This window comes from Oncorhynchus tshawytscha, linkage group LG12, assembly GCF_018296145.1.
Source record: "Oncorhynchus tshawytscha isolate Ot180627B linkage group LG12, Otsh_v2.0, whole genome shotgun sequence".
NCBI lineage: Eukaryota > Metazoa > Chordata > Actinopteri > Salmoniformes > Salmonidae > Oncorhynchus > Oncorhynchus tshawytscha.
This window is the reverse complement of record NC_056440.1, coordinates 24,242,330-24,268,775: the sequence shown is the minus strand read 5'-3', so window position 1 is coordinate 24,268,775 and position 26,446 is coordinate 24,242,330. Positions and strand designations below refer to the sequence as shown.

The window sequence follows — 26,446 nt, the reverse complement described above, 5'->3', positions numbered from 1 at the left end:
GGGTATTGGAGGCTATTTTGTAAATGACATCGCCAAAGTCGAGGATTGGTAGGATGGTCAGTTTTACAAGGGTATGTTTGGCAGCATGAGTGAAGGATGCTTTGTTGCGAAATAGGAAGTCAATTCTAGATTTAACTTTGGATTGGAGATGTTTGATATGGGTCTGGAAGGAGAGTTTACAGTCTAACCAGACACCTAAGTATTTGTAGTTGTCCACGTATTCTAAGTCAGAGCGGTCCAGAGTAGTGATGTTGGACAGGCGGGTAGGTGCAGGTAGCGATCGGTTGAAGAGCATGCATTTAGTTTTACTTGTATTTAAGAGCAATTGGAGGCCACGGAAGGAGAGTTGTATGGCATTGAAGCTTGCCTGGAGGGTTGTTAACACAGTGTCCAAAGAAGGGCCGGAAGTATACAGAATGTGGGAGCATTACCCGGTGAAAATGTGTGGGAGCATTACCCGGTGAAAATCTCAGATCTATAATTTTGCTAGCGAAATTAGCAGGATCAACCTTTAAACTCTGTGTTTACGTCTTTCTCTGCATATGAATGTTCGCACTGATAGCTACCGTTCCCTTCCTGTCATCATCATTCTCGTCACTGGAGACCTACAAGAGCGATGATGCCCAAGGGAAAAAGCTTCTTGTCGATCACGTTAACCTCTAGTGGACAAATGGTAGAATAACACATTTGATTACTAGGGCCAAAGATCACAGCAAAAAATACATACATCCAATTACTACAAATTATTTTCATCTGGCAATTGAAAGTATGATATTTTATTTCCCATGAAGACAAATGAGTTCCACTGAGACACAGTACAGCTTTATTTAAGTCAAACTTCAGGCATGTCTGAACTCCTCAGCTCCAACTCAACCTCACAACCTCATTTAGAATGAAAAGACAGAATCAATAGTTTGAAATAAAAAGACAGTCATGTACAAAAAGAGTGTCATCCTCACAGTCACACACATTTAGAAGCAACATTTTACAGGCAATAGCACGCCACAGTAACATGATCCTATGCAAGTTCAATGCAATCTATGTACAAGTCTTAACATTATGCAATATAACACAGGCTGCTGAACAGTCAAATAATATGGTAACTTTTTGTTCATCCAATTTTTCATTGAAGCAACATCGAGAGATGGGTACGACCAGAGCCATATATTTAGGAGTTGGGACACTGAGGTTTCTGAATTATGATGCATTTTACATGACACAACAGTATTCTATGGCAGCCATAAACAATGCTATGTAACTGAATGTCTAGAATTAGAACAATAATAAATATTTTAAAAGTTGGCCCAACTCTCTAAAATATATGGCTTTGGGTACAACCCCAGCAGATTCACCAGAGCACTTTCACTACATGACTGTGGTGAAATGAGTTCCTCTGAAATCACTGTTCCTCCTAATATCTGGGAGAGCATGTCAATCACATGTAATGACAGAAATAACAACTAGTATTGCACAAAATAAACAATAACTGAAAGGTGTAGAACAGAAACATATGACTCAGAGAGGGCCACTTTCAAAGTCTGTGTTGGAAGATAATACTTTGATAGCTTAATCTTCGTAACCCTACTGTCTGACATCCCTTTCAGTAAGAACCAACTGTCTTTCCTAAAGTATGGCCACTATATGATCATGTATAAACATGGGTCAAATCGATAATGTCGGTGACAAACAGAATGACAACCTGCAACACACACTCCGACTATACTGCATTGTACAGGCTGAATGATGTGTTCAAGTTCAATTGGCATAAAGTGAGTAAGTTCAAAAGGAGGTGCAAAAAATAAGGGTTATTTGGTTTGGCCTTGATAATCTCTGTGCGATACCAAGAGGATAAAAAGACAATGCAATGACATAAAAGAGCATTAACATGTGGTTGTTTTTAACATAACAAAGTAGCTTCAAAGATGCATACAAAAGATATCCTCAACAGATAAAAGAACAGATTCAGAACAGATTTGCGCTTCTTTCAGAATGGAAGGGGTGCTTCAATAGTCTTGGGTGAAAATTATACAGTTCTACACAAATTGCTGGTGTGTGTTGGGGTGAGTGTACAACGGTCTGGTTTACATGTTCACTTAGTGACGGTTAGAGAAGGTTAGACTAGTGACTCCTGTACAGGATCTGAAATTAGTCTCAGAATGAATAGGCCGAATATCTATCATCTACCATGTCAAATCAGTTATCAGTAAAACACTCATGAAGTTCTTGAACACATTGCACTGTAGTACAAAACATGAACAAATACAAAAATAAAGAATGTAAAGAAAGAAATATATTTCAAGTTTTAAAAGTTTGTTAAAAATATGGAAAAGTGCATTGATGCACCCCATACTGAGCTGTATGGACCAGTACTGAAATGATCTAAATCGAATACCTATCTGAAAAAAAAAGCGATAATTTGGCAGATTTGAGAGCAATATGTCTATTAAAGTGTTAGTTTACCCTAAATTTGATAGACATTTCTATACTTCTACTTAAGTCTAACTGGGTCCATATTCCATTCTGTCGAGTTTAACCTGGTTTATGCATTAGGAGAAAACAGCATGCTTCAATTCGAAATGAATAGAAGATATTGGCACAATCTAATTTATATTTTGTTAAGACAGACGTTGAATGTGCACAGCTTGACACTAAACAACAGAGGTATAGAAACGTTTGACACACTTTATGGGTGAGCTATCGTTTTACGGGCATAATCATAATCAGTCGGTAACATACCAGAGAAGAGAAAAGCCCAGGCTCAGACAAGATTAGCAGACTAATCTTGTAGTTGTATCATGATAATGCGAGTTTAGGCTGAATGAAGTGCTCGGTTACTTCACATCACAATTTACACTTGCTTTTAACTGCTTCAACATCAGTAAAGTGAGTCACAACACAGCCAGCCTGGCATATGATCAGCTGTTAAACATTGTGGAATCATTACACTAATAGAAAACATGTTAAATGTATTAGACTACACACAGAATCATCAATTGTAAAGCTCCCTATTGTTTCATAGTATATGTTACTTAATACTTTGGGAGGGAGCGATTTTCCAATAGGTGTTTTTGATACATAAATCAACTAGTATAAAAAGGTTGTGATATAATTATAAAAATCTGTCATAGGAGGATGAGAGATTAAAAACACTTTACATCATACATGTATATGTTTGTAGAATATGATCTTTTCATTGTACTGAAGTTTAACTTAATGTTTATACAAAACCAATTTGTGGAGATGCACACAGTCATACAAAAAGTGAAAATAAATACCCACTGAATGTACTTAACACCTTGAATTAAGATGAGGGCGTTAGTCGTTCTACTAGGGCAAAGAATAGAAAGTGTTGTCGGCAGTAACTTGTGTCAGAGAACGTTTTCAGTCTCTCAAAGATATTTGGATCATGTCGTTGGACCTATAGCAGAAATTACAATACAGTTTAAAATTCCAACATTACTACAGAAAAGAGGTATCCATTTCAAGCATGTACAATGTCATATGTTCTACTATATACATGTATGTTATGACGTACCTAAAGTATGTAGCAATAAATGGTGAAAGTGCTTTAAAAAGGTTTAGCAGAACAATTGAAAACAAAACATTTGAGTGTACAGTACAGTACACACACCATCACTTACATTACTGCACACAGGGCCAATGAACAGCCACCTATCTGTCAGGTCAGTGTATGGGAAATAAAAGTCCCTCTAGGTGGGCTGCAGTACTGTGTACAAACAGACTGGGACCATATCTGTACAATACTCACTTAGGAGGAAATCATTACCAAACGTAAGCTGCTCAACCTCTCAATTTTAATGAAATGCAACTTCCTCTCCAAAACTGCCTTTCTATTTCTGTTTCCATAGATATACAGTGAAGGGGGTGTGGATAACACTGATGTCTCCCCTCTTCTTATGTGGTTTACAATAGGAGCCAATTATGTACACAATGGAGAGTGAGACTGGGGAACTTGCGAATGGAACTTACATGTAATGATGATGTGATGTCATACCATTACACTATAAGCCATTATAATTCACCTTATTAGAAGGACTATATTCACAAGATCTGCGCATTGCTAAACACCTAAACAAACAAACAATAATACACCACTCACAGAGATGAAGTGAGATAATCTGTCTGTAAACATGAACAAACATACATATATATATATATATATATATTTATATTCATCTATACTCATAAGTATATCAAAAACCGGTATAAGGAATGTCGGAATGTAGTGTGTAGTCCTGAAAATTGCACAAATCTGTTTTTCTTCTCGTTGTGAAAGGAGAGCTAGATAGGGATAATAGATCATGTTTGTAGTATTGAGGGTTGCAGAGGAGTGTTGGGCCTGGCTCTGCTGTCTCATCAACACACAGCAAAGCCTTCTAAGGGCGTGAAACGGCACCTGGCCTCTGGCAACGGGCGCCAAGCAACCCCAGCTCACAGGAAGTAAACAAAGAGAAAAGCAGCATGATGGAGGGAGGTTTACACCCCCTCTTCTTCCCCCTCACTGAGTTATTCAAAGTGCTGATTAACCAAGAACATAAGAACACTAACAGAGTTTCCACGCCTCTAGAAATGACAGAATCATGAAGTGTTGAAACTGAAACACTGGGTGTTTGGGGTGATGTCAGTGGCCGGAGAGAAAGGCAGGGCTATGGGCACACCTCTCCATCTCCCCTTGCCCTCTCCTCCACTCCCACTATCCTTAGACACAGAGGAGCTCTGCTCCGATCTCTGGTATAGAACAACTCTCACCGCTCACACCAGCCCATGAGAATCTCAAGTGTAACTGGTGGCTGCAATTCTGGTCTCTCTCACCTGAGGGCACATCTCTAATCACACCCTATTCCATAAAGGTATAGTGCTACATTTCTAGTGCACTATATAGGAATTAGGGTGCTATTTGAGATAGCTTCACTCTCAGTCCTACTGGCTGTGCTCCTCAGGGTCCTGTGGCTCCTCTTTGACGCTGACCGTGCCAGGGGGGTGTGTGTGAGTGTGTGCAGGGTTGGTGTTGGGGCCCAGGGGACTGAGGGGGTTGTGGTTGGAGCAGCAGGGGCGGCCCTCTAGGGTAGAGGGGCTGAGAGCCCCCCCCTCATGATCCCGGCAGAAGGAGCGAGGGCAGAAGTCACAGAGGGATGAGGCTAGGACACCACACACACTGCAGTCATGCCACGGGCACTCCCAACGACCTAAGCACACACAGAGAAAAGTTTACTACTGATTTATTGACACGCACGCCGGCACACACACAGACAGACAGACACACACACACACACAGACAGACAGACACAGACAGACACACACAGACAGACACAGACAGACACACACAGACACACACACAGACAGTGCGTACCATATGGAGGTTTGGTGAGGTTGAGACACAGCAGGTGGTAAGCTTTAGGACAGTCCTTCTTGTCACACATGACCAGCTCTCCTCCCTCTCCACAGCAGAAACAGATGTACTCATGTGTGTGTTTCCCCTCCTGTCGCAGCTTACGCTTCTTGGGCTTCAGTTTAGCGTTCCTCGCCTTCTCCTCCACCACCGCACTCTGATGGACAGACAGAAAAACAACAATGTTTAACAATCTGCTCAGCGGGGACATTCTGAAAAAATACCTAGTTAAAGCTGAGAGAGAGAGAGGAGTTATCAGCCCTGATAGGCCAGCTTTTATATCACCCGGCTAACCCTTTAGGTGTTCTCCGTGATTGAATGTAGACCCTGCCACATACATCTTGTGTCTGAGCCGTTGAATTGCGACGGATCAGACACGAGACGTATGTGGCAGGGTCTACAGTCAATCATGAATTACAAAAATAAAACCAGCTCCGTCGCGGATATCGACGTCTTGCTCCCAGACAAATGAAACCACTTCTTTTCTCGCTTTGAGGACAATACAGTGCCACTGACACGGCCCGATACCAAAGCCCGTGGGCTCTCCTTCTCCATGGCCAACGTGAGTAAAACATTTAAATGTGTTAACCCTTGCAAGGCTGTTGGCCCAGAGGGCATCCGTAGCCACGTTCTCAGAGCATGCGCAGACCATCTGGCTGGTGTGTTCATGGACATATTCAATCGCTCCCTATCCCAGTCTGCTGTCCTCAAGATGACCACCATTGTTCTTGTTCCCAAGAAAGCTAAGGTAACTGAACTAAATGACTATCGCCCGTAGCACTCACTTCTGTCATCATAAAGTGCTTTGAGAGACTAGTCAAGGACCACATCACCTCTACTTTACCTGATACCCTAGACCCACTCCAAATTGCTTACCGCCTCAATAGTTCCACAGACGACGCAATCGCCACCACACTGCACAATCCCATCTAGACAAGGGGAATACCTATGTAAAAATGCTGGACTACAGCTCAGCATTTAACACCATAGTACCCTCCAAACTCATCATTAAGCTCGAGACCCTGGGACGGGCCACCACCAGTTGGTGAGGGTAGGAAACAACATCTCCACCCCGCTGATCCTCAACACTGATGCCGCACAAGGGTACGTTCTGAGCCCTCTCCTGTACTCCCTGTTCACCCACAACTGCGTGCCCACACATGCCTCCAACTCAATCATCAAGTTTGCAGACGACACTACAGTGGTAGGCTTGATTACCAACAACGACGAGACGGCCTACAGGTAGGAAGTGAGGGCCCTCAGAGTGTGTTGTCAGGAAAATAACCTCTCACTCAACGTCATCATCTCCTTTGTTTTGTTCGAGGACTTCAGGAAACAGCAGAGGGAGCACCCCCCTATCCACATTAATGGTACAGTAGTGGAGAAGGTGGAAAGTTTTAAGTTCCTGGGCGTACACATCACAGACAATCTGAAATGGTGCACCCACAGACAGTGGGGTGAAGAAGGCGCAACAGTGCCTCTTCAACCTCAGAAGGCTGAAAAAATGTGGCTTGTCACCCAAAACCCTGACAAACTTTTACAGATGCACAATCGAGAGCATCCTGTCTGGCTGTATCACCGCCTGGTATGGCAACTGCACCGCCCTCAACAGCAAGCCTCTCCAGAGGGTAGTGCGGTCTGCACAATGCATCACCGGGGGCAAACTACCTGCCCTCCACGACATCTACAGCACCGGATGTCACAGGAAGGCCAAAAGGATCATCAAGGACAACAACCACCCGAGCCACTGCCTGTTCACCCTGCTATCATCCAGAAGGCGAGGTCAGTACAGGTGCATCAAAGCAGGGACCAAGAGACTGAAAAACAGCTTCTATCTCAAGGCCATCAGACTGTTAAACAGTCATCACTAACATTGAGAGGCTGCTGCCAACATACAGACTCAAATCTCTGGCCACTTAAATAAACTGATCTAATAAATGTATCACTAGTCACTTTAAATAATGCCACTTTAATAATGTTTACATCCTACATTACTCACCTCATATTTATATACTGTACTCTATACCATCTACTGCATCTTGCCTATGCCGCACAGCCATCGCTCATCCATTTATTTATATGTACATATTCTTATTCATCCCTTTATTTGATTTCAACAACATGGCAGACAAACCATGGACAGAAGGGATCTGCTAAGGTGAGACATCAGTAACATGTTACTTGATTCCTACATGATGCAGTCATAATGAGAATGTGGGTGTGTCCCGTACCGTAGGCCGCACCCCCAGGAAGCCAGAGCAGTTCTCAGCACCACAGTGGCACGACGACCTTCTGTTACCCATAAGGTCCAGATTATAGTTAAACGTCAGCTCAGTGCCTACAGAACACACACACAGACGATTATAGTTAAACGTCAGCTCAATGCCTGCAGGAGACAGGAGATCGATCAGAGAGATCAAACAACAAAGATACAGAACGTGTGTGTGCTGCTCTCCTCACCAGCCTCCATGTCACACAGGGTGAAGAGGCCTATGCGTATGTCTCCGTTGACAGTCCATTTCTGTGTCTCACAGTTGGGGCTGCAGCTGTGGTTAATGAAGCGAGAGGAGTTCCCTTTGGGCCCGGCATCTATCACCCGGTCCTGAAGCACACACACACACCGTTAGACCCCCCCCACACACAGCCAAGAGACGCACACTACTGAACAGCGAGAGAGACAGATTTATACACATACTATGTATTACCGGTCATGAGGTGAAGGTGTCAATTAAAGGAGCCCATTTCAGACTACTGGGACAAAGTCTAAAATGTCATTACCTTGGTGAGAGTGAGCATGTAGAAGTCGGTCACGTGGTTCTCATGAGCGCGTTTGATTCGCTGCTGGCACTCCTCTGAATCTATCACCTCTCCCACGTACTCTGTCACAAAATCTCCCTGCGGAAGAGGCACAGAGCACATACAAAACACAATACACATCAATACAACAAAGCACACCTGTGGTGTTATTAATAATCATCTCTGATCTACACATACACAGGCTCGGTTCCATGTTGGTCTTTAGCCCCGTTCCCTAAGCCCTAAGCCTGTTCACAGATCTGAAAGGTTTGGATAGGTTTAAACAATATGACAGGCTAGGTGGAACCCTCACAATGCTGCTAATGCCAATCAATTTCAAAGGACACCTAAAGGGTTAGGGTCTAGGGATAGAAATAGAACCAGGTCCCACACTACATCCACCCCAGTGGCCCTCACTCACCTTCCTGAGGGCCTGGTTGGTCTTGAGGCCCCAGCCGCAACCCTCTGTCTTAATGACCTCTGTCTCAGAGTACAGACGCTTCGAGAAGCATTGGTTCTCACAGCTATCACCTGCTGGACACACCTAGGACAGGAAAACAGGGCTGAATAGGGCTGCACACGCAAACACACACACACAAACACACACACACACACCAACCTGTGAGTGACACTCATACTGCAGCATGCGGTTGAGACATTGGGAGTCCAGGCTGCAGGGGTGTTGGTCTGTGGGTTTACAGTTGCATCGTGGGATTTCTGACAGGTCGGCTATGTGCACCTGCACCTTTCCCACTGGCTTGTTGGACTGAGAGAGACATGACAACAATGTCACAATGAGATATAAAGAGGTCTCATTCAGCTCAATCCATTTTGTTCTGCAAAGCAAGACTTTATATGGCAGAAGATTTGTAGGGCAGGGGATGTGTTTGTAGGGCAGGGGATGTGTTTGTAGGGCAGGGGATGTGTTTGTAGGGCAGGAGTGTATCACAGGAGGTTGGTGGCACCTTAATTGGGGAAGACGAGCTCGTGGTTGTGGCTGGAGCGGAATCAGAGGAATGACATCAAATAGATCATACACATGGTTTGATGCAATTCCATTTGCTCCGTTCCAGCCATTATTATGAGCCGTCCTCCCCTCAGCAGCCTCCACTGGGGTGTATATACACTGCTCAAAAAAATTAAGGGAACACCTAAACAACACAATGTAACTCCAAGTCAATCACACTTCTGTGAAATTAAACTGTCCACTTAGGAAGCAACACTGATTGACAATAAATTTCACATGCTGTTGTGCAAATGGAATAGACAACAGGTGGAAATTAGGAGACAGGAGACAGGCCAGTACATCAGGAGACGTGGAGGAGGCCGTAGGAGGGCAACAACCCAGCAGCAGGACCGCTACCTCCGCCTTTGTGCAAGGAGGAGCAGGAGGCGCACTGCCAGAGCCCTCCAAAATGACCTCCAGCAGGCCACAAATGTGCATGTCTGCTCAAACGGTCAGAAACAGACTCCATGAGGGTGGTATGAGGGCCCGACGTCCACAGGTGGGGGTTGTGCTTACAGCTCAACACCGTGCAGGAAGTTTGGCATTTGCCAGAGAACACCAAGATTGGCAAATTCGCCACTGGCGCCCTGTGCTCTTCACAGATGAAACCAGGTTCACACTGAGCACATGTGACAGACGTGACAGAGTCTGGAGATGCCGTGGAGAACGTTCTGCTGCCTGCAACATCCTCCAGCATGACTGGTTTCGGGTGGGTCAGTCATGGTGTGGGGTGGGATTTTTTTGGGGGGCCGCACAGCCCTCCATGTGCTCGCCAGAGGTAGCCTGACTGCCATTAGGTACCGAGATGAGATCCTCAGACCCCTTGTGAGACCATATGCTGGTGCGGTTGGCCCTGGGTTCCTTCTAATGCAAGACAATGCTAGACCTCATGTGACTGGAGTGTGTCAGCAGTTTCTGCAAGAGGAAGGCATTGATGCTATGGACTGGCCCACCCATTCCCCAGACCTGAATCCAATTGAGCACATCTGGGACATCATGTCTCGCACCATCCACCAACGCCACGTTGCACCACAGACTGTCCAGGATGCTTTAGTCCAGGTCTGGGAGGAGATCCCTCAAGCGACCATCCGCCACCTCATCAGGAGCATGCCCAGGCTTTGTAGGGAGGTCATACAGGCACGTGGAGGCCACACACCCTACTGAGCCTCATTTTGACTTGTTTTAAGGCCATTACATCAAAGTTGGATCAGCCTGTAGTGTGACAATTTTTCTTTAATTTTGAGTGTGACTCCAAATCCAGACCTCCATGGGTTGATAAATTTGATTTCCATTGATAATTTTTGTGTGATTTTCTTGTCAGCACATTCAACTATGTAAAGAAAAAAGTATTTAATAAGAATATTTCATTCATTCAGATCTAGGATGTGTTATTTTAGTGTTCCCTTTATTTTTTTGAGCAGTGTAGTATGACTGCATATATTACCTTGATGAACTTGTATGGTGAGGGTTTGCGTGAGTTGCGTTCCTGCTCCAGGGCCTCCCTGCTCTCCCTCTGAGCCTTGAGCTCCTGGAACCTCCGAGCAGCCTCCTCCAGAGCTGACACACACAGAAGGGATGGAATTACACTGTGCCTGTCTCACACACTCAGGGTCAAGACATTATCATTTCACTCAAGAACCAATAGTCCATTTCATAGTTTCCCTTGACGATTCCCAATCTATTGTAGCACAGGGCACAGAGTACAGAGCCAAGGTGGCCTCACCTTTCTTGAAGGTCTTGTTGATGTTGATTTGGCCAGTGACAGGGGTTTTGTCATTCTCCACGTAGGGGAACACACGGCCCTGGTTGATCCAGTAGTAGTCATGGGAACCAAAGAAGAAGACGGGGAATTCTCCGATGTCGTGACGGAGCGTCTGGATGTTGGGAGGCACCAGGCGAGGGTTACAGATCTCCGCTGGCCACCACCTGATGGGGACAGACAGGGGACAGCATGGAACATCAGGAAAGAAAGAATGTTACCAGTCCAGAAGTTACAGCTAGCTATGAGTGGTGGGGTGCAAAGTGCGGCCCGCTGGGCACTTCAATCTGGCCCGCGAGACATTAATACCAATTTCTTTTTTTGCCCTTTTTTCTGCCCAATTTCATGGTATCCAATTAGTAGTTACAGTTTTGTCTCATCGCTGCAACTCCCGTACCAACTCGGGAGAGGTGAAGGTCGAAGAGCCGTGCGTCCTCCGAAACACGACCCAGCCAAGCCGCACTGCCTCTTGGCACAATGCCCGCTTAACCTGGAAGCCAGCCGCACCAATGTGTCAGAGGAAACACCGTACACCTGGTGACCGTGTCAGCGTGCATGCGCCCGGCCCGCCACAGGAGTCGCTAGAGTGCGATGGGCCAAGGAAATATCGGCTTGCCAAACCGTCTCCTAACCCAGACAATTGCCAATTGTGCGCCGCCTCATGAGTCTCCCAGTCACGGCCAGCTGTGACACAGCCTGGGATCAAACCCGGGTCTGTAGTGATGCCTCAAGCACCTAGATGCAGTTCCTTAGACCGCTGCGCCACTCGGGAGGCCCCCACAAATACAAAAGTGCGTCCCTCCGTTGCATTTCAAAATCCCGATGTGGCCCTCGAGCCAAAAGGTTTCCCACTCCTGCTCTAGACAGACTGGTTGCCTCCCACAATGTACCAATGCTCCAGCTTACACATCTGTAGAAGTTCTGGCGTCAGTTGGGACAGAGAGGACGAGTCGGAAATGGGAACATTTGATGTTTATCCATTACATTTTTGGGAGCATATGCAAGTATCTTCCCTTATTTATTTTTACATATGTTTACTATACCATTAGTAACCTCCTCTCCAACATATTTTAGGTGTGCGTCAACTCATGTTGCTAACCTGTAGTTTCCCAGTTTGACCCAGACGATCTGTTTGTAGTGGGGTTTCTTTCCTGCCCTACACTCCCTGCAGGACCACGCCCCCTCTGGCATCTCCATCTCCAAACACTCTGGGTGGAACGACGCCGGGCACAATGCACAGCACAGCAGCTTCTCTCCTGCAGGTGTGTGTATGTGTAGAGAGAGAAAAGAGCAGCACAGGGTTAGAGAATGTACTTCCACACCTGGGCACTAGGGGCCACCACACTCTAAGCCTCATCCTTAGGCATGCCAGTCATTCAACCACTTCACTTTACACTGTGAGCAATGCTTTGCCCAAGTAAGTAATATAGTAATCCAGAGAAATAGGTGGAGCCATTGTGACATTGCATCTGCTCGTTTCATGTGTATGAGAAGTGGCTAAGGATAGATATCTCTTGAGTCTTTCCCAAACGAGTCACATTGTTAGAAATGATTCTAACTCCCACAATATAATAAAGATTGCTTTTATGTAGATGAAAACTATGAGGTTGTGGACACCATTTTGATAAGCGAAAGCAGTGTTGACATTGCTGTGGTCCTCTGCTTTTACCTCAGCAGTCAGTCATTGATGGTGTAATGGAATGTCTGACAGGCAGGTTTAGAGTACAAGGCCCATTGTACAATCACAACACATGCTATAGCACCCATGATAATAATACATCTGTAAATAAACCATAAATCACAAACAAACTATTACCAAAACAACAGAACGGCACAAAGCTGCCATGCACTCCTGCTTGTAAAGGGGGGTGTTTCACTTCCCTGCACCACTGTACTCCACATAGTCTTGGATGGAATCTCATTTCAACCGCATGTGGTTGTGAATGTGTTTTAAACGTCAAATGGGTAATATCGTTGATGAGTAATAATCACATTATATGTCAACTAGAAGGAAGACTGTCAGCATTTTATTCAAACATTGATTTCTTCATCGAATTGATGTGCTTGTGAGGAATAGTATAACTGCTATGAGCTATAACCTATCACAATCAATATTTCTTGGAATAATTAACTCCTTAACAAAGCAAAACCTTAAGATGAGACAGCAAACATCCAAGACAGATCGCAGTAAAGTGAGAGCAGCAGATAAATGAGGGACAATTATTTTCATTCAAAAACAGAACTTAGCAGTCATCAAAATAACACCATTAGATATAGTCATTTAGATGAAGACAGGATCAAAGTGCTAAAGCAAAGAAGTTGTGTTCCTTCAGCAGCAACAAGCCTTCAGACAGACAGGGTGTAAAATAACTGCGTTTGTGACTTCAGCAGCAACAAGCCCTCAGACAGACAGGGCGTAAAATAACTGTGTTTGTGACTTCAGCAGCAACAAGCCCTCAGACAGACAGGGTGTAAAATAACTGTGTTTGTGACTTCAGCAGCAACAAGCCCTCAGACAGACAGGGCGTAAAATAACTGTGTTTGTGACTTCAGCAGCAACAAGCCCTCAGACAGACAGGGTGTAAAATAACTGTGTTTGTGACTTCAGCAGCAACAAGCCCTCAGACAGACAGGGCGTAAAATAACTGTGTTTGTGACTTCAGCAGCAACAAGCCCTCAGACAGACAGGGTGTAAAATAACTGTGTTTGTGACTTCAGCAGCAACAAGCCCTCAGACAGACAGGGCGTAAAATAACTGTGTTTGTGACTTCAGCAGCAACAAGCCCTCAGACAGACAGGGTGTAAAATAACTGTGTTTGTGACTTCAGCAGCAACAAGCCCTCAGACAGACAGGGTGTAAAATAACTGTGTTTGTGACTTCAGCAGCAACAAGCCCTCAGACAGACAGGGTGTAAAATAACTGTGTTTGTGACTTCAGCAGCAACAAGCCCTCAGACAGACAGGGCGTAAAATAACTGTGTTTGTGACTTCAGCAGCAACAAGCCCTCAGACAGACAGGGTGTAAAATAACTGTGTTTGTGACTTCAGCAGCAACAAGCCCTCAGACAGACAGGGTGTAAAATAACCGTGTTTGTGACTTCAACAGCAACAAGCCCTCAGACAGACAGGGTGTAAAATAACCGTGTTTGTGACTTCAGCAGCAACAAGCCCTCAGACAGACAGGGCGTAAAATAACTGTGTTTGTGACTTCAGCAGCAACAAGCCCTCAGACAGACAGGGTGTAAAATAACCGTGTTTGTGACTTCAGCAGCAACAAGCCCTCAGACAGACAGGGTGTAAAATAACCGTGTTTGTGACTGCAGCAGCAACAAGCCCCTTACAGGACGTACAATAACCCAGTGAGACAGGTCATCACCCTTCCCAATGATGATGATGAAATGGGATGATGTTATGTTACAGTGTGCTATGGTCTGCTTGTACAGATTCTATTTTGGGTTTATGCAAAGTGACCCATTCCACCGTTTCACAGAGACGAGCTTAATGTCTTAATGTTCCTGTTGAACTGGTGCATGTTAGGCTCCCTGACAGGTTATTTAAGCCCTGTTGTAACATTAATAGCAGCAGATTGTCTGTTCACACTTTAGAGGCAGAACCAAGCAATAAAGAGGAATAACAAATCAAATGTGGGAAGTCTAAACACATTCAAAACACACATACACACGCACCAGTAGGAAAAGGGAGAGAGAGTAAAACAGTTATGTTACCTTTCCCAATATTCTTTTTGGTAGCTGTCCAAGAAGAGGGAATCATAGGTAATTTCAACTCAGCACGATTTGACTCAGTCAGAAGGTAGTGGGACTTATAGGCATATGAACTTAATATGATGTCAGTAAGGTCCTGCACTAACAGTCCTACACAAGACACACAGGAAGAGATGGGGTGAGCCGCAATCAGACTACAGTACCCATGATTCCACAGGAAAGAAAGAACACATACGCTGTTAGAACACATAAACGAGAGAAAAAAACTGAGTAATAAGTTAAATGAAAGAGTCGTCCAAACAGAATACTGTAGATATACAGTGCACTTCGCTTATAAGAAATTGAGAATCAACTGCTTTTAGTAACCATGGGGACAAATGTCACTAATACATTCACAAACAGGCAAATGCATCATAAGTGAAGGCTCAATGACATTTTTTCCAAACACAGACAGAGCTCAGTGGACCAGTATTCTCCTCCTCCTGCTGCTACGGTGGTGTATCTCAGCTCAGCTAAGCCTCTGTGGTCTCAGCAAGAGCATCACACATCAATTATCTCTATGGGAATAAATAAAGTGTTATAGAGTTTAATGATTAGAGAAGACTAGATTAGAGGGGATCAGATTCAGAGAGAGACAGAGGGTCACAATTGGCAGGCCATGATCACAGGAACCAACATCAATGGAAGCTCTGGCTAACCCTGAGAGGAACAGAAGGAGTTGGTTAAGTTGTAGCTATGGCTCTATTCACTCAAACGCTTGCCTAAGGGGCAGGACAAAGCAACTTCCCTCGCCCTGCTGTCCTCCAGAGCCAGGCACTATGAAGCCACGGGGCTGAATCTGGAAGCTTCCCTTAAAGAGACAGTGGGTCAGGGGCCCTGGTCAATAGTAATGGACTATATAGCGAATAGGATGCCATTTGGGACACAGAAAAAGGTGAGTGAGTCAGGGTGGGTACCCCTACAGGAGGTCTAAAGTGAGAGATAGATCTTACCTCGGGCACAGAGGAAGCACCAGGTCACGTTGACGGGTGAGGAGAGGAGGCCGTTCCTCTTGGTGATGCCATGGCTGCTGCAGATCATGATGTGGTGGGTGAGGACCACACTGCCCGCTGCAACGCAGCTGTCCCCTGTGTGGTACGCCACCGGGCAGCGCAGACAACGCATCATATGTCCTAGGGAGGGGGGAGGAAGGGAGGGAGAGACTTTAACACCTACAGTATTTGAGAGAGCATTTTAAAAGCCTAACGTGGCTTCCGTTCCTCACCTTCATCTAGACCAGTGTTCTGCCCCCTACCTTTGGCAGCTTGGTGCAGGTCTCTCTCCAGGCAGCAGGTGGTGCAGTTATGTTGGGGGCAGTGGAACCCCCCACCCGTACCACCCCCCACAGTACCAGGGAGTTTGTGCACGCAGTCATCATGGTAATATCGCCCACAGCCAACCACAGAGCAGCGCAACACCTCCCCTCCCCCCGTCTTACAGCTGAAACACGAGTGAGAGCCTAGAGAGGAGGGAGGTGGCAAAGAGAGGGAGGGAGAGAGTGTGTGTCAGAGACAAAGGGGTGAGATAGAGGTGAGTTCCAGTCGACTTTCCATTCCTGCATCAGAGAAATCTCTAAATGTCTGCACTAGGCTGCTGGGCTGAAATCACACAGAGATTTGTCTGTAGGGTCATTTGCATAATCAGGGCTTGAGCAGTATTTTCTCTGTTCACACTCATAGCTTCATTAGCATTCACAAAGTAGAAGGATGTGTCTTAGAATAATTTGAACAATCATTTCAGCCATTTCAGCCTAAATGAGACTGTAAAGATGAAAGGAGCAATCAAAGAGAACTTGTCTAATGGTTGTGCAGGTCAATTAATGATTAGGATGTAAATGCATAGTGTATGAGTTGTGACATCGTGTCATGTCTCACCGTTTCTACATTCTAGACAGGTAAATGTGCCCTCAGGTAGGAAGGTGAGGCCCAGGCACTCCAGATGGAATAGCCGACAGCAGTCCCCCTCACACGACACCAGACCCTCTCCATACACTTCACAGATCTACACACAGAGGAAGAGTTATCACCAATGGGGTATAAAACATTTTTGTATCAGCTATTTAAAAAGACACAGAGAGCAGAGAGAGAGAAAAGTAGGAAGAAAGACAGACAATATGACAAGGGGATGGGACAGGAGATCTCTTGGCCTACCTGGCAGACAGTGTCCTTCTTGGCCTACCTGGCAGACAGTGTCCTTCTTGGCCTACCTGGCAGACAGTGTATCTCTTGGCCTACCTGGCAGACAGTGTCTCTCTTGGCCTACCTGGCAGACAGTGTCTCTCTTGGCCTACCTGGCAGACAGTGTCTCTCTTGGCTGTGCTGCTTCCTTGTCTGGACAGACTGGAGTCCACTGACTGGCTGTCAGACGCGTCGGCATCTACTGCTGCTGGGCTGTCCAAACTCTTCCCAAACAGACTCTACATAGGAGAGAGAGCATGAGTGAGTGAGTGTGTGTCTATCTGTCTGTGTGTGTGTTTGCGTGTGTGTGTCTGTTTACCTGGGGGTCGTTGAGGCCTCTAGAGTCAGAGTCGGATGTGTCTCTGTACTGAGAGGAGGCCATCTCTACGTCTGTGGAGGCTCTGCTGCGTTTCTTCAGAGGCTTACAGGCATCCGAGATCTCACTGGCTCCTACACACCACACCACACGTTAACACACACCTCCACAACACTGCTTCCCCCAACAAGTTAAACAAAGCCAGTATGCTTAGAGCAGGATGGGAAAGAGAGTCATAGGACAGAGCTGGAGTCTACCTTTCTGTGAGCCTGTTCTCAGAGTGGTCTCAGGAGCCATCTCAGCCTGCAGGGAGACAGAGAAAGCGAGAGAGGGATGTTGAAAATCTTTATATTGTATTGCAATCCTCCTCTAGAGAACAGAGTGAAAGAACATGCAACACTACAGAGGGGAACAGAACAGTAGGTGGTAGTAGCAGGTTGGTACCTGTTCCTTTTTGGTCTTCTTCTTGGGAACGGCCTCACAGCCTTTCTCTGACTCAGATCTGCTCCTCACTGACCTGCGCTGCTGCTTACGCTCCTGAGAACCTACAGGAATGAGACACCTGGTTAAACACCTGGTTAAACACCTGGTTAAAGGTCTGATCTGTGGGGAACATATTCACACAAACACAATATTTACATATTCCAGCAGCCATCACCAGAGGACCCAGAAAACGTCCAAACACATGTGCATACACACGCATGCACAAACACTGCTGTAGAAGTGTTATGTACCTGGTGGGGTGCTGTGCTGAGACCCAGGAGAGGAGGTGTGCTGTGCTGCTTCCTGGTCACTTCTCTTCTCCTCCTTCTCCTTTCTCTCCTCTCCCTCATCACCCTCTTCCTCTGGACTGGGTTCTGGCTTAACTCTACAGCCCTGCTGGAGAAAAAAAAAACTCCACTTAGAAATAAATGCTTCAATTCAGTTTAGAGCAACAACAACTTTTATCACCATTGTCAACTAGGATGTCTAGACAAATAGAGAGCACCCACCTCTGGTGAAAAAGATCCCAGGTCGGCCTGCCGGCCCTCTCCCTCCTCCCTCTCCACCTCTCTCTCCCTCTGTGGTGAGGGCAGGGACTTCCTCTGTAGCAGAGGCCACATTTGGTCACACTTGGTGATCTTTACATTCAGTTTCTTCATTGTGATGGAGAGAGGCAGCAGCTTCCTGGCAGCGGCTGTCTTCCAGGCTCGTACCGGGGCACAGGACTCCTGGGTTCCCCCTTCTTCAGACTGGGTCTTCCGGGTTGGGGGGATGGGCTGTCCAGGGTCCCCGCTCTGGTCCTTTTCCCCCTCCGGGATTTTGAGGTCGGCTGGGTTGTCTGCATTAGGAACACTACACTGCCTACGAGGCTGTCTTCTGGCTGGCTCCGCCCGGTCTGGTGATGTCACTGCTCCTTCTTCTTTCTTACTGGTTGAGCTGGAGGAGCTTTGGGTGCGGCTGGCAGCCCTGACAGGGGTCTTCTTGGTGGGCGGGGGGGCGTTGGGGTCTGGGTCGACATAGATGAAGGTATAGTTGTCGATGCGTTCCTGCTGCGTCATCAGGAAGGCGTCCTCTGCATGGCCGACGCCCACCTCCCACTGAGCACGCTCTCTCTGGGGGAAGGGCTTCATCAGCTGACACACACACACATACAATTTACATTACACTGTAATCATTTGGAAGATGCTCTTATCCAGTCAGTGCATTCAACTAAGTTTAGTAGGAAAAAACAACTACATATCAGAATGATTAAAAGTAGACTCTTCTTACATTACTTGACCAAAAGAATGTGGACACCTGCCTGTCGAACATCTCATTCCAAAATCATGGGCCTTAATATGGAGTTGGTCCCCCCCTTTCTTCTATAACAGCCTCCACTCTTCTGAAGGCTTTCTACTAGATGTTGGAACATTGCTGCGGGGACTTTCTTCCATTCAGTTACAAGAGCTTAAGTGAGGTCAGGCACTGATGTTGGACAATTAGGCCTGTCTCGCAGGAAGGTGAACCTTTGCCCCAGTCTGAGGTCCTAAGTGATCTTGAGCAGATTTTCAACAAGGATCTCTCTGTACTTCATCTTTCCTTCGATCCTGACTAGTCCCCCAGTCCCTGCCGCTGAAAAATATCCCCTCAGCATGATGCTGTCACCCCCATGCTTCACCGTAGGGATACTGCCAGGTTTCCTCCAGACTTCCTCCGCTTGGCACTCAGGGCAAAGAGTTCAGTCTTAGTTTCATCAGACCAGAGAATCTTGTTTATCATGGTTTGAGAGTATTTTAGGTGCCTTTTGGCAAACTCCAAGCGGACATGTGCCTTTTACTGAGGAGTGGCTTCCGTCTGGCCACTTTACCATTAAGGCCTGATTGGTGGAGTGCTGCAGAGATGGTTGTCCTTCTGGATGGTTCTCTCATCTCCACAGAGGAACTCTGGAGCTCTGTCAAAGTAACCATCGGGTTCTTGGTCACCTCCCTGACCAATGCCATTCTCCCGATTGCTCAGTTTGGCTGGGTGTCCAAGAGTCTTGGTGGTTCCAAACTTCTTCCATTTAAGAATGATGGAGGCCACTGTGTTCTTGGGGACCTTCAATGCTGCAGATTTTTTTTTTATACCCTTCCACAGATCTGTACCTCAACACAATCTTGTGTCGGAGCACTACGGACCATTTTTCGACCTCCTGGCCTGGTTTTTGCTCTGACATGCACTGTCAACCGTGGGACCTTATATAGACAGCCTTTCCAAATCATGTCCAATCAATTGAATTTACCATAGGTGGACTCCAATCAAGTTGTAGAAATATCTCAAGGATGATCAATGGAAACAGGATGCACCTGAGCTTAATTTTGAGTCTCACAGCAAAGGGTCTGAATACTTGTGTACATAGGTACTGATTTTAATTTTTAATACATTTACAAACATTTCTAAAAACCTATTGGGGTATACCTTTGGGGTATTTTGTGTAGATTGATGAGGAAACACATTTATTTAGCCCATGTTAGAATAAGGCTGTAACGTAACAAAATGTGGAAATAGTCAAGGGGTCTGAATCCTTTCCGAATGCGCTGTATATTGATTGACACACTCCACTTAACAAAACCATTGCCAAATAATGTCCTGTCACCTGCTTTTAAAGTGAGCCTTGAGTAGGTACCACCCAGTACATCTAGAAGGGAGTGGATTTTAATCTGAACCCCTCTCTTGACATGACGTAGAGCAGGGTTCCCCAACTGGCAAGTTTGTTTAGCAAAAACGAAAAATATATATATTTATAAGAAATATATATATATATATTTTTTTTGCTGGGCCCAAAATACTGTAAAAACACCAGCAAATCAGCTCCAAGTGAATTTATTTTGGAAATCTGTTCCAAAGTATTCCCACACATAGAGATATATGTGATCTTATACAAATGCAAGCAAGGTTTGAAATGATTATGTTTTATCCGCTCAAGAAAAAATGTCTGCCAAATTCTCAAGGTGCCTCTACATCAAGATTTCAATGGTAGAGTTGGACCACTAGGAGCAAAAAGAGCTAGATTTACTACTAAAAGACCAAAATATATTACTGTCAAAATGATGACCAGAATTGACATGTTTAACAATAACTAATTCTAAAACATAATTTTCCCCCTTCTTCATTAAAGTTACTCTTTAAACCAGTGTCCAGAGTGTGAGGAGGGTATACTGTCAGGCCATGCAGTGCTGTGTCTCTACCTTGTGTCTCTCTGCTGTCTTGGTGGTCTTGCGTAGAGTCTCAGCCTGCAGCTCATCAAACTGGTGTTCTCCCTGGTACATGACCACTCTCTTCTCATGGACCCAGGCCCGTTCTGCCACACTGCCAAAGAACTGCACATGGTACTCTCTGTGACCTGGAGGGCCAGGAGGGACACAGGCAGACAGCAGTTAGAGGCTTTTAAACAGTTATGTCTATAAGTGCTGTACTGGAGTGCCAAGTCTAGGTCCAAAAGGCTTCTCAACAGCTTCTACCCCCAAGCCATAAGACTCCTGAACAGCTAATCAAATGGCTACCCAGACTATTTGCATTGCCCCCCCCACCTTTACGCTGCTGCTATTCTCTGTTATTATCTATGCATAGTCACTTTAACTCTACCTACATGCACATATTACCTTGACTAACCAGTGCTCCCGTACATTGACTCTTTACCGGTACCCCAGGTATATAGCCTCGCTATAGTTATTTTACTGCTGCTCTTTAATTATTTGTTACTTTTATTTCTTATTTTTTACTAATCTATTTTTTACTTAACACATATTTTTCTTAAAACTACATTGTTGGTTCAGGGCTTGTAAGTAAGCATTTCACTGTTGTATTTGGCGCTTGAGACAAATTAAATTTGATTTGATTTTGATTTGGAAAAGAATGTATACACATTTTATGCTCCATGACAGCAGTGTGTGTGTGTGTGTGTGTGTGTGTTTGTTCACCTCGGGTGTTGATGCGTGTGTGGACGTTCATCTGGGGGTCACAGGAGACCATGCATGGCCACCAGGGGTAGGTACCCACTTTGGCCCACACCAGGTCCCCCACCTCGTGGTTCTTATAGCAACCTGTACCTGTTATCACTGTAGGGTACTGCTTCTGGACCTACAGTACAGGAGGGAGAGAAAACACATACACTCAATTAACAACAGGCAGTCATGCCCTACCCCCAAGACACTTTCTGTAGATTTAAAAGAATCAGATGGGTGTATGCAATCGTCCACTAATCCCTTATTTTCAGATGTCTGAAACTGCTGAAACAGTTACTCTTCGAGTACTGAATAGTGAATTAATCGCACTGGATGACCTCAACCAACAGAGAAGGCGCAAACCAACACTTGCCTTAGGTGACTTGGGCTCTGCTTTGATGGGGGTCTTCTGTGGCTTCTCAGTCTGCTCCACAGGCAGCTCCCGTGGCTGGGTGGGGGTCTGGGCCTGGGTGTGGGTCTGGGGCTGTGGCTGGGTCTGGATGTCCCTGGCCTGCCCTATAGTTTCCCCCTGTTCCTGCTCCTGGTCTTGCTCCTGCCCTTCTTCTTGCTCCAGCAGCCTGGCTGTATTTTTCCTATTATCCATCTTCATCTCGTGCCTGCTGTGGGTCTGGGAGTCCTCGCTGGCCTGGGACTCCTGCAGCAGGTCTCCACACAGAGCAGACTCAAACAGCTCTCTCCCGTTCTGGTACGTCTTTATGATCTTCAGTTTGATCTCTGGAGAGCTGGTCTTCTTCAGGATCCCGCTGGATGGAGCAGGGGGGGTGTGAGGGGGTGTGAGGAGGAGGTGCTGTCCAGCAGGGAGGGGGAGGGCTGGTGGAGGGCAAGAGTAACGGGGGGAGGAGGGGGGAGAACGTGGGACATGAGGTGAGGTGGTGGGGGGAGGTGGTGTTGGGAGGGCAGGGGCAGAGGGCTGTGAGGGTAGGGATGTGGGTGAGGTTGAGGGTGGTAGTGATGAGGATGGTGGTAATGAGGGTGATGGAGGTGGAGGTGGGGGTGTGGGTGGTGTGAAGGTGGAGGAGGAGAGAGCGGGGAGCAGGGTCTCTCTTGGAGGACAGGGGCCCTCAGGACCGTTCCCTCCCCAGGCATGAGGCAGTGCTCTCCGTAGCCCCGGATGGCCCCATAGCCGTTGGCCGAGCCATTGGGAAACTGGGGGTACATGGAGAACTTGGCCTGGGGCTCGTACAGCCCCAACCCAGGAGGGTAACCGTTGGAGACTGGGGGCATGTCCTCGGAGGCCGAGGGCGGGTAGGAGAACTCTGCTTCCAGGGCAGTGTCGTAGGAGGGGCCTCCGCCCTCATCGCTACCGGTGTCGTAGGCGCCCTCCTGACGGATGTTGGCTGAGTCAATGAGCTGAGGGGGTTGCTGAATTGTATTTCCCATGATCCCTTGCATGAAAGAAAAGGAGAAATCCATTGTTGTGCTCCTGCATCCTTAACTGTCCTGTTCTCTGGCTGGACCTGGAAGAGGACAGACACATAGGAGAGGGCTTGATATATTGATATGGGTTAATATGATGTTAGAAAGGATGTGACTGAACAAACAATCAGATCTACTACTGTGCATCTATCTTTTTTAATCAAGGGTAAGAAATGTTTATCAATCATCCCAGGTAGAGAAATAATGTGACTTACAGTATAAAGAGATAACAGAACTGTCTATATATCTAAATCTAATCCTACTGGTAAGGAAAGGCACAGACTGTTCTGATGAGAACTGGTGCGATATTCTCTTGATGCATCGAATAATATAACTGATCTAAATGTTTTCATGTTTGAAATCTCTTTCCCATAATAAGACCTAAGAGCTCCCTGCACAGTGTGCACTGAATGAACAAAAATATGTCTGCTGAATGCTTTGCTTTCCCCCATCATTTTAAAGGCTGGCCATCTCTAATTAACGTTAATGTTATAAAGTTGTTAATAGTGTCATAATCTTAAACACTATTAGTGTCCTGATACTCAACTGGTAAATGTTCACGTACAGATAGATTACCAAAATAATAAAAGTGCCGATCAAGATCATCACGCTATGAGATATAAGTTTTGGGAAACACTGACTGAATGAGCTAGGCTGCCATAGTCTCAGGGGCCACAGTAACTCTGTGTAATTTCTGTATAATATGAGAGATCCCTGCCAGTAGTGGAGACATCAGAGCCAACCTTTGAGTGCCAAAGAATGCAACTCATCACTCAAACAGCACAGGCACAATTAGCAGTTCTGAACGACTCATAATGATTGCACGGTAGTAGGCAATGTTGTGGTTATTTAAGTTAACCGCTGTTGTAGTTATGGTAGTTTTTCTGACCTTGTGACCTGATCAGGAAAAACCCTCTTATGATTGCCTATACAGTCAGAGTGATAGCCTACAGTTTAGGGCATAGAGTTTTTCCTGGTCAGTTCAAGGAGTATAAATAGACTGTGTGTACCTAATAAATGTTTGTTTTAGCCTCTGCCAAAATATGAGAAATCCTTAATTTCACTTCTAAAAAAAATCATATTGTTTGATCTCAAACCATCATGAATAAATGCAATGTACTATTAATGTGTAGGCAGGCCCTACACATTTCACTCAGTCAAACGGCTCTAGATTTGAAAGCATAGCCTAGATGGCCAAGCTCCCATGCCCTGGGTGAGACAGAAGTACAGGGATAATACAGTGATAATTACAGTAATAATACATTGATTCCGAAATTGAACAGTTAATTAAAGTGTCATAACGTTGTTACATGCACAAAATAACCTTTAATCAATGTGTCCTTTTTTGGTGTAGACTAAACCTTGATTTGATTGAGATTAAGCAGCCTTTATTGCCATTCACAAGGTGATATAATGGGAAATTCATTCTCATTAATATGTATCACAGCTACTACTGCTGGATGAGAATATAAAGTAATGTAGACCACGCAGTCCAGCTTTGTATACACGAGTTGATACACTGTAACACTGGGGTCACTTTATTGAAGAAAACGACGCGCACACAGACTGAAATATTGTTACATTGTACTGAGTGATTGAACTACATCATTAGCAGCCGTGCTGTGCACTGTTCTGCTGCGATGTTTTTATCTAGCTAGCGTAGTTAGCTCTCATGAACACTGGCAAATGAAATATCGTGTCAATATAAAAACACGTATCTAAAGACGAGACGATGTTCTTGCATTCTGACACGTCCGCAATGTTTACTCGTGTGTGTTGACATTTCAATACGATGCGGAAGACTAGAAACAAGATGGCAAAGGAAGCTATACATTGTTGCCAATATGGCTGCCTTTGCCCCTTTAAATCAAATTGTCTATCGTGATAACACCTCCATCATTCGTTTGAAGAAAATGTTGAAATATAAACCTAAATCCACACGGCGAAAACCTTTGCTAAATGCATAGTTAGGATGTCAGCAAGCTGTTTATCAATGATAAAGAATAGGAGAACGGAAAACGAAAGATGCTGTGAGAGTCGCGAGATGTATTAAAATAAAATGTCAATACCTTCAGCGTGTCCCATTCTAAACATATACACCAGATATCTGCGCTTCCTTTGTGCAAATTACAAAAAGGGATAAAATAAAAAATCTTGGGAAAATATTTGAATGCAGGCCTCTCCGTTTCTAACGCAATTCATTAATAGGGGCAATTTACGGTCACTGCTCGGTCCCCATGTCTTGTCTATTTGCTGTAGAACCTAAGGCCTAGTATTTTGCGGAATCTTGGTGGGAATGATCTCGCCCCCTTATGTATTTTCATTTTACTGGCTCCCTCTTCCTTCAGCTGTAACAAAAGCACCCTGCTTTGGGCCTTGTCTGTCTCGCTCAGCGCCAAATCACAAGCTTCCGATTGGCGGGGGTCATACAACCAGGCGCAAACCGGGATGTGTAGTTCTAATCGTTTAGAGAACATCTCAGCAGCAGAATAAAAATACATGTAGCCCTATAAAGAAAACAATGAAAAATAAAATACAGCAACATTTTTGTATGCATGAATTAGGTCTGGATAAGGTTGGTATAAGCTATGTAAACAGAAAAAAATTGGGCCAGCTCAAATGGCCTAATGTCAAACATCATGTCCTAAATTGATGGTGAAAATATAAATTCCTGTTTAGATATCAAATATTCTCTGAAATAATCCATGTGGAACGATCATGATATGATAGATAGCCCAGCCCATGTATTATGGCATGAAAGGTTAAGAGGACATAATGGCCCAGGAGGCCTTGACTGCACTCAGCAGATTTAGTAAACCTGACAGATAATAAAACATAGGCTACTGTACCTCAACATAGAAATGTGAGAAAAGCACTAGTGTGCAGGCTATATATTTCATAGTGTCGTCTTATATAATGTATAACTTACTATAATAGCCTACACTAGCCTGTGTGCAAATTGTGAGGCATACAGTGAGTTCAATATCTATGTACTTTGGTTTGACCATATGTGCCATTTTATAGCACATGCCCACTCCTCAAACCAAATGTTATTTGTCACATGCGCCGAATGCTAACTTTCAAGCCCTTACCCAATGCAGTTTTAAGAAAAATAAGAGTCAAGAAAAATCTTGACAAAATAAACTAAAGTAAAAAATAAAAGAGAAACAATAAAAATAACAATAACGAGGCTATATACAGGGGGTCAATGCAAATAGTCCAGGTAGCCATTTGATTAACTGTTTAGAGGGCTTGGTGTAGAAGCTCTTAAGAAGCATTTTGGACCTAGACTTGGCGCTCTGGTACCGCTCTTTGATGCATATTAGAATGTAAAATCAT

At 45.2% G+C, this 26,446-nt stretch overlaps 1 protein-coding gene across 1 annotated transcript; it reads right to left on the bottom strand.

Annotated features, from left to right (window-relative positions):
• Positions 1-806: 806 nt before the first annotated feature.
• LOC112262742 (histone-lysine N-methyltransferase NSD3) lies at positions 807-25,192 on the bottom strand. Its single transcript, XM_042331162.1, has 24 exons — positions 25,177-25,192; positions 22,044-22,984; positions 21,647-21,806; positions 20,915-21,069; positions 18,218-18,841; positions 17,960-18,101; positions 17,670-17,770; positions 17,483-17,528; positions 17,229-17,359; positions 17,023-17,148; positions 16,607-16,733; positions 15,988-16,191; positions 15,686-15,865; positions 14,697-14,843; positions 12,071-12,227; positions 10,936-11,138; positions 10,657-10,769; positions 8,826-8,972; positions 8,628-8,750; positions 8,189-8,305; positions 7,871-8,012; positions 7,642-7,748; positions 5,372-5,567; positions 807-5,207 (listed from the first exon to the last, which is right to left on the bottom strand). Exons 1-24 carry the CDS (start codon positions 25,190-25,192, stop codon positions 4,942-4,944), a joined length of 4,671 nt encoding a protein of 1,556 aa, XP_042187096.1. The 3' UTR covers positions 807-4,941.
• Positions 25,193-26,446: the final 1,254 nt, after the last annotated feature.